The sequence below is a fragment of the Pungitius pungitius genome, chromosome 8 (genome assembly GCF_949316345.1).
Source record: "Pungitius pungitius chromosome 8, fPunPun2.1, whole genome shotgun sequence".
NCBI classification, from domain to species: Eukaryota; Metazoa; Chordata; class Actinopteri; order Perciformes; family Gasterosteidae; genus Pungitius; species Pungitius pungitius.
Genome location: NC_084907.1, coordinates 15,177,830 through 15,186,087, shown reverse-complemented (window position 1 = coordinate 15,186,087; position 8,258 = coordinate 15,177,830). Strand labels below are relative to the sequence as shown.

Genomic DNA, 8,258 nt, shown 5'->3' with positions numbered 1-8,258 from the left:
GTTCGCGTTTTAATGTTGAAGAATTTTCTGCAGTCTGTTCAGATTCAATTTCTGGGAGTTTATTGATCCTGTTAGGATTGCTCAATCCAAAGAATGGCTGATAAATAAGCAAGATCGAGGTGGGACTCCTTCAGTGATTAATGAAGGTACACCGGCTTTTACCTTTTAAACATTTTTTTTTTAAAGCAGAATAATCACAGAAACCAGCAGACAAGACGTGTTGTACCTCCAGGCTCTGGTTAAACCATGATCCAGATATTAAAACCGTATAAATTTATAAATCACTGGGTTGAAGAAGAGGATGCGGGTGTTAAACCCTTTGTATTAGAACGGGTTCTTCTGAATACCTTCTGCTACTTCCCAGTGGGCCCAGGGTGTATGTACTTACATTACTGTGTACTTATCAGTGGCTGTAACGTCATGATTCCACCACAGGTGGCGGTATACATTTACTATAGTTTGTCAGCGATCCGCCATTAAACCAGAAGAAAAAGAACAGGAAGAAGCACAGGAAAGAAAAGGAGGACATAATAATAACAATAAACGGGGTCTCGCTTATTACACCCACAACTCAAGATGTCCGATGAGTCCGCAGAGCTCGCTCGTGGGGACGCGCGGCACGAGGAGCCTGCGCGTGAACCTTTGCCGACGCCGCAGCTGCAGCAGACCGCCGCCTCCAGGTTTCTGCAGGTCGAACTGGAGCTGAACGCGCACCTGCGGCGGCTCGCCTTCAGCCTGCCCGTCCGGCACGTGTACAACCCGCTGGAGTACGCGTGGGACCCGCACCGCTGCTACGTGGACAAGTTCTGCCGGGCCGGACAAAGCGTCCTGTTCCTGGGGATGAATCCGGGACCTTTCGGCATGGCGCAGACCGGGGTGAGCGGGGTCTGTTGTGTCCGGTCACACCGGGGGGCGCGCACCGTGGCTCTGGGTGGCTTGATGCACGATGGTCGGACGACGGCCATCCTTATTTACAACAACAAAGCCCCAGTTGGTCGGTTTGTGATGTATTGGGATTCACCAAAGAGATCCGTTGCAAACAAGGACCTGAAACTTTACCCTTTTTAGTATCATGTCTTATTTAATATGTGTGATGTTCCTCCATGAGTTCATGAAATACCACATTCACCCAGTTTGAGGTATTGGTTCACCATGTGCCGGTTACTCAGTCAAATCAAACGATCTTGACTTCTATGTAATTCATTCAACACAAATGTTTGTTTTGTCGGCTCAGGTCCCCTTCGGTGAAGTGAGGTCAGTGGTTGATTGGCTGAAGGTCACGGGGGAGGTCGGCCATCCTCATGACGAGCATCCCAAGCGGAGGATCACAGGACTCGCCTGCACTCAGAAAGAAGTGAGCGGATCGCGTTTCTGGGGCTTCTTCAGGAAGTTGTGTGGTGAGCCCGATCACTTCTTCAAGCACTGCTTTGTGCACAATCTATGCCCGCTCATTTTCATCAGTGCCAGTGGGAAGAACTTAACGCCCCCCGAGCTTCCTGCGGCTGAACGAGAAGCCCTCCTGGCCCTTTGCGACATTGCACTGTGCCAGGCGGTGGAGGCACTGGGCGTTACCATGGTGATCGGGGTCGGAAGGGTGGCGGAGCAGCGGGCGAGGCGAGCTCTTTCGGCTGCAGGTGTCACGGTGCGGGTGGAGGGCATCATGCATCCGTCACCCAGGAACCCGCTAGCCAATAAGGGCTGGGAAGAGGTTGCCAAAGCCAAACTGTCAGAACTTGGTGTCTTGTCGTTGCTGAGCAACGTGTGAGCTCGTCCTCCGTCTCTTCTTGGGTGCCTTATCCATAGCAGCCACGAGTGCATCTTACTCTGACAAAAGGGTCGCGACGTGAGGAGTTTCAGTAAAAGACAATTGTGATCAAATGGCTCAATGTACTGCTTAAAAAGTGCAGCCAGACATTTCTCCTCTCAGCCCGGTCAGTGGCCAGCACGGTTGGACAACATTTTCTTCCCCTTTTGAAGATCTGTCCTTTTTGTGATTGCTTGTCTTTATGTGTAAGTGCACGCTGAGTACGGCACCAGGTTGCAGAATTCAAACACTAATGTTAGTATAATGGGCTTTGGATATATTATCAGCGTGTTAGTGAGGTATCCTGAAGGTAATGTCATTCATTAAATTAAGGCTGACGTTTGGGGTAAAGCGCTTTGCCGAACTTAACAATGGTCATTATAACTTTTCTTCATACATTTTAAGGTTCTGTTTCCAAAAAATGCTCCATCCATAGAGATGGATTTCTCAGGAACTGCAGTATTGTTCATGCTGGAATTTTGTACAAAACTATTCTTTTGTATAAAAATTAAGTATTTCTAATTGTCATTCATTTGGATGATGTCTTTTATTTGTTGATGCTTACACATTGATTTTATCCACAATTTGAACAATTATGTGTATTTCTACAATCTGCACTGTTGCAGTTCAAATAAACAACAATGGCAACTGGAAACTTTATTTTTTTTGGCAATTTTTGAAGCATATGTAGAGTACTATTGTTAACCTAATTGTTTATTGACAAACTGCCATGTCTTCAGGGTTGTGTTATTAATCCACTTTTGACCACGGGATCCCCACCACGGCGCCACACACACACACACACACACACACACACACACACACACGTCTGAAGGAGGTTTGTGATGAAACAACACTGCCATCAGGTGCTCACAAGTGGGACACCCAGAATCTCACGCAATCACACACCATTCCAGGATAAAAGTCCCAGCTACAGAATGCTGTAGTCTGTATCCATATGGCTGAAATATGGAAATTAGTCCATTAGTTAGTACAAAACCTTGTCGAAAGGACCTTGTTAAAACTCAACTTTGCAAAAGTATTTCCACATTGCAAATGGATCACACATTGTTTTCTGTACCATATCGTGGATGTCCGTGGTTCGCCGTTCACTGATTCCAGGGGAGTGGGTTCAAATAAGTTGTTAAGTGTTTACCCTTTTGCATATTGCCCCCCCCCCCCCCCCCCTCCACTGCCACTACTGAGAACGGCAATGAGCAATAACTACCAGCAGCAGATCTGAGATCCTATAACACTATCCTAGAATGGGTGTCATCACTGCTTTGCCTCGTAACCAGCTGTGAGTCCCTGAGCTGCGTCTCCCACGTGTCTGCCAGCATCCCTGATTGGACTTGGGGGGGCCCACATGGTTCGAGGGATGTTGGGAAACTCTTCCAGCAGACAGCATCGCACTTCACTTTCTACAGATCGATCCACATCTCTATCCTTCACAAGCAGGGAAGACGTCACATTTGTTTCTCAGCAGAATAAGGTAAGAGAACATTAACACCACAGGCTTGATACATTTGTAAATCCAAGTGTACAACTAACACTTGGGAAGAGAACTGCACTTAAAAGAAGACCATTAACAAAAGGCAAATGTGAATAAGAAGACCAGACAGAATTGGTTTCGTGTTTTTTACTATTCATATTTTTAATTCCCAGCAGACATTTAAAAATATGTATTCTTTAATTGACTTGATTACTTTATTGCAGATTTAGCAACAGTTGGTGGACTTTAGGAATGAACTATAAGACATGGGAAAAAAAACCCGTATTGGTCTATAAAGTGCAGCTGTTTTTGGACTTTTGGTCTTTTATAATCAATAACTACTTCTTACAATTGTTTCAATAATTTATATTATTGATTCATCATCCTCACACAGGTATACAAAGCAACAGTGCTCTGTTTCTTTCGGGGAGGACAGGGTATAATGGCGGCGGCCGGTGTTATGACCAAGCTGCGTTCCTGATCTGACTCTGCTATCACCTTTCATCAGCTGTTCTCCACGAACTGGGACACATTTCACCCGATCCACCAATGTTTTCTTCCTAAACAGCACCGCTCCCTTATCACATGGATAAACAGCCCACGGTGGTGTTTCGAAATGTGGGACAGCTGTACTTCCCCCAATCCAGAGTTGAGTGCCACTACAGTCTTACCTCTGACCACCAGTGGAGCAGCGGGGACTGGATAGGGATTTTTGAGGTAGATCGCTCCCACCAGGCCAACATTCGTCCACAGCAAAACACAAAATATAGTATTGATTCTTATGTGGCCTGAGACGTGTCTGTTATGATCACAGATGGACTGTTCGTCAGTGAAACAGTACCACACGTACACGTGGGCTGTTGTTCCTGAAGGCTACACGAGGGGTTCAGGCGTCAACTGCTGTGCACTTTTTCAGGGTAAGGATCCATCCAAATATTTCCAAAAGCATTTGACACACTGTGGTGTGAGTGCAAAAACAGTGCTGGAGAACATCAGCAGCAACTGAAGGTCCGAAATAACATCCGGTTTTAAGTTCACGGAACAAAACCTGTTGAATACACAAATCCACCAGTTCTGACTTTAACTTTGACCATTGTGGTCAATTTCAATTTAACTGCTGATGGTCAATGAGGGATCATCAATGGTGGAAAATTAAGCGCTTGTCTTGCTCCACACTCCACAATTCATATTTTATATTCTGTATTAATAAATAGTAATGTACAATTCACACCGTCTGTACATTTGGCGCAGCGTCGTACCTGCCCCGCCCCAGCGGTGTGGAGTATCAGTTTGTATACGTGGATTCGAGGGGAGAGGTGTGTGCCCGAAGTCGCTCCTTCACCTTCCGCTCTCCCAAGCCGCTGGAGGAGCTGGAGACCCTGAGAGAAGAGCAAGATGAGGAGGATGGAGAGGAGGAGCTGCAGATAGTCATCCCCAGGGCTCAGCTGTTGCAGGTAGGAATACAATTTAAAGAGCATCAATCAATATCGCATTCAGCCATTCCTAATAAGCTACTGTGCCCTTGGTTAGTAATAAAAAAAGGTCTTTAAGTGTAACTTGTATGAACTCTAAATCCATTGAGTAGTTATCATTTCATGTTAAAATGCTTGAATATCCTTCTCACAGAGTCAGCTGGAGGAGTGCTTAAAAAAACAAGCCAATCTCCTGCAGGCTCTGGATGAGGCAAAAGAGGAGAAAGAGAACGAGAAAAAGAACAGCAACAAAGCAAGGGAGGAGTGGGAGAGTCACAGAGAAGCGATGAAGGAGGAGCTCTCACAGCTCACAGACAACATGAGACTCAACTGTGAGATGTTGAAGAAGATGGAGGGAAAACACAATGTAGAGGGAGGTCCTGCTTCCAGATGTCTTGGGGTAGCCGACTCATTTTTACCCCTGAAAAGTTCTGGATTTTGTTAATAACCAATGACAACTTTTTCCTCAAAAATACGCACGTGGAACGAGAACCTAACCATGTGTTTCTTCTCTCCACAACATTGAAAGAATGTGAAATATAGTCAAGAAAACCTGACGTTTGAACTGAGCAAACTGATGGCTGAAAAAGCTGAGAGCCAGCAGCGAGTCAGAGACCTGGAGGAGAACATCAAGGTCCTGAACGACAGGAAGAGAGAGGAACACAGCGACCTGGAAAGGCACGTATTTGAGTTATACACTTACATGTTAGACATCTCTTATTGGCATATTTATTCACTTTGACCTAAAATGAACTTGTTTTCCCCCACAGGCTGAAGGAGAGAGTGAAGAAAATGTCCATTCAAATGAACCATGATGAGGAAAAGAGAAAGTGTCTGCAGGTAATTGGTTGGTGGTGCTTCATTTAAAACAGCGAGATTAACGGCAGATTTCCACACAAACGTCCGTCTCCCGTGGCCTCGTCTCTGTGCAGGTGGAGAACCAGTCCGCCCTGGCGGAGGTCCGGGGGCTGCAGGAGCGCCTGGAGGCCAGTGAGCATGCAGCCGAGGGCCTGCGCAGGGAGCTGAGAGAGCTGGGCACCCGCCACGGCCAGACCAGCACTGAGCTGCATCAGGCCCGGCTGCAAGCGGCCCAGCTCACCCTGCTGCTGTCTGAGGAGAACCTGGTCCTCAGGGAGGAGCGTGCCACCTGGGCTCTGGAGAGGGAGGCTTACAAACATGCAGCAGAAGTGAGGATACAGAAAAGCGCACACACACACACACACACACTGACGTGTCAACCCGTCTTTTTGCTAAACTTGGCTTTTTTTTTTGTCTGAATGCAGAGGGATTCCAAGAAATTACAAGAACTGAGCTGTGAGGTGCAGAAGAAGGAGGAGTGGCTCCAGGAGGAGAGGATGGAGAGGGAGAAACTAGAAGTTGAGCTCGGGCAAGAGAGAGATTGCAATCGAGTAAGTAAATCAAACTACTATTCAACACACAAACACATTCAGATCTAAAAATAACTGCTCATGTGCTGCAATATCGCAACATCACTTGATCACATTACGTTTTGGAAACTGGAGAACGAGGACCAAAGTTCAGCACAGTCTTGGTATTACTCACACGAAGGCATAAATAGAAAAGCTTCCACGAACAGTAAACATTTCCCCTCGCTGTCACGCAATCAACATCATCAGCAGGGGAGAGGACGAGCCAGGTCAGCTGTGTGAGTGCATAATGCTCCCCCCCCCCCCCCCCCCACAGGTGCTGCTAAGGGACGCTAGGCAGGAGCTGCAGGAGCTGAAGGCCAGCGTGAGGACGGCCCAGAAAGAGAGCGAGGAGCAGCAGGTGGACAAACAGGCGAGGGTTCCCAACCAGAGTACATCCATCTATTCTATAGCAATCCGCAAGATGTTTCCTAATAAGATTACTACCCATCAGGTTTATATTCTTCCTTTTATCACTTTTGTTTGTTTTTCATAGTGAATCTGAGTGGCCTCATCAAATCAAAAGTAAATAATGCTGTTAAAGTTTGCAGTTTTTTTTGTGTTTAGCAGTGAACCAAGTATAGAATTCAAGTACTTGCATATTAGAAAGAAATGCTGTAGGCCACTGTGGGTTCCTCCACACTCTTTAAATGGGAGTTATTTGTAATCTGCAGCCGGTCCCAGATGTTCTGTTCTTAGGTCAATAGTAAAATACAACTTTTTAAATTGATGCCAAGTTATTCTTATCCAATAATATAACAGGAGCCGATGAACTACACCCGGCAGTTCAACGGTGGAATTCCTGCATTCATCTGTGAGTAATGAGGTCCTTTTGTGTACAGCAACACTATTTCATTGCACAGTAACAATCTGTAAAAAATCTATACTGACTTCTCACAGCTTCCGGCTCTTCCTCTGAGGACGACACGGATGCTTCCTCAGCTTCCTCAGCTTCCTCGAGATCAACGGGTTCGCCTCTTTTCCGGTCCACTCAGTCGGATCAACCCAACAGAGCCGAGCTCCTTGCTGCAGAGACACACACCCGGAGACAAGAGGACGCAGCGGCCTCTGACTCACAGGTGTGCCACCCTTTCCCCACGTGACGCAAACAATGTTCGCACACACACCTGCATCGGAGCTGACGGACCACAAAAAGTTGACTAGTACCCCCTCGTCCCACAGGGTTTGGCTCCAGTGTTCTTTGTCAGAGAGGTTTAGAGCTCGCTGACAAAGAGACAACAAACACTTCAAAATAAACTCCCCATGGCACTGCTTAAAAAGTGATCAAACTTGCCGAGCACATTAGACACAAGAATCCATTTAAGCATTTCCTGAGGGGGGAGAATGGAGGAACAGATGGTTGTTTTGGACAAATGGAAATTAGAATGGGGCCATGCGTATTGTCATATATAAGAATAAACCAAACTTAATTGAGAGGACCTTCAAGTGCCAGGCTTTACAAATCCACAGCAGTTCAATCTCACAATGTTATATACTTCACACCATTCCATTTGAAGGTAAGATATTTACATGCTAATACGATTACTTAAACATTAGCCACTACAATTTCCATTTTCCACTCGCAATCCCAGTTACTTTGGGTGTTTATAATATTTAAAGATACACACATCGTCAGTTCTCACCCATCTCTGCTTCTGTCACGTCAGCGCTGTGGGCCCCCGGCTGGAGGAGGGAAGCTGCCGATGCTTCCAGAACCTGTCGACCCCGTCCTGAGGTGACGACTCTGGCTTCCTACAGGCCACGCAGTACACACCCTGTGTCCCTCCTCCATGCCCTGACTCACCTCTCCTAAAAGATCACGGGATGACTCACACTCTCACACTCTCGGCCCTCGCAGACTAGTTGCTGTTTTAGGAAAGCTACCGAGCACTTTCTTGCGGGGAGAGTCATAGTCATAGAGGGAAAAATAAAGGTGTAAATAATATGGTAATACCGATGTAATAGAAGTATAAATAGCAGCAATGTGCACGTTACTCAAACAGCAGGAGTGTGTTGTCTCTTTTTGGTAAATCATCAGGACTCTGTGTAAACCTTTCAGTGCT

The 8,258-nt window shown here is 46.4% G+C and overlaps 2 protein-coding genes across 7 annotated transcripts in view; both read left to right on the top strand.

Annotated features, from left to right (window-relative positions):
- The first annotated feature begins 445 nt into the window (after nt 1-445).
- smug1 (single-strand-selective monofunctional uracil-DNA glycosylase 1) lies at nt 446-2,453 on the top strand. Its single transcript, XM_037448031.2, has 2 exons — nt 446-876; nt 1,235-2,453. Exons 1-2 carry the CDS (start codon nt 577-579, stop codon nt 1,763-1,765), a joined length of 831 nt encoding a protein of 276 aa, XP_037303928.1. The 5' UTR covers nt 446-576; the 3' UTR covers nt 1,766-2,453.
- A 663-nt stretch (nt 2,454-3,116) lies between these two features.
- The window catches only part of LOC119230171 (calcium-binding and coiled-coil domain-containing protein 1-like), a 5,742-nt gene continuing 600 nt past the window's right edge, over nt 3,117-8,258 (top strand). The window contains exons 1-13 of one of the 6 annotated variants that reach the window (XM_037491215.2): nt 3,117-3,296; nt 3,733-4,013; nt 4,111-4,213; nt 4,548-4,750; nt 4,923-5,168; nt 5,298-5,446; nt 5,539-5,608; nt 5,701-5,955; nt 6,052-6,177; nt 6,473-6,649; nt 6,958-7,009; nt 7,096-7,274; nt 7,863-7,930. In XM_037491215.2, the coding sequence (XP_037347112.2) occupies nt 3,882-4,013; nt 4,111-4,213; nt 4,548-4,750; nt 4,923-5,168; nt 5,298-5,446; nt 5,539-5,608; nt 5,701-5,955; nt 6,052-6,177; nt 6,473-6,649; nt 6,958-7,009; nt 7,096-7,274; nt 7,863-7,930 (1,760 nt within the window). In that variant the 5' untranslated portion in view covers nt 3,117-3,296; nt 3,733-3,881. Of the gene's footprint in view, nt 3,297-3,690; nt 4,014-4,110; nt 4,214-4,547; nt 4,751-4,922; nt 5,169-5,297; nt 5,447-5,538; nt 5,609-5,700; nt 5,956-6,051; nt 6,178-6,472; nt 6,650-6,957; nt 7,010-7,095; nt 7,275-7,862; nt 7,931-8,258 lie in introns of all 6 variants that reach the window. The other 5 variants (XM_037491213.2, XM_037491212.2, XM_062563990.1 and 2 more) reach the window with 5 other exon arrangements.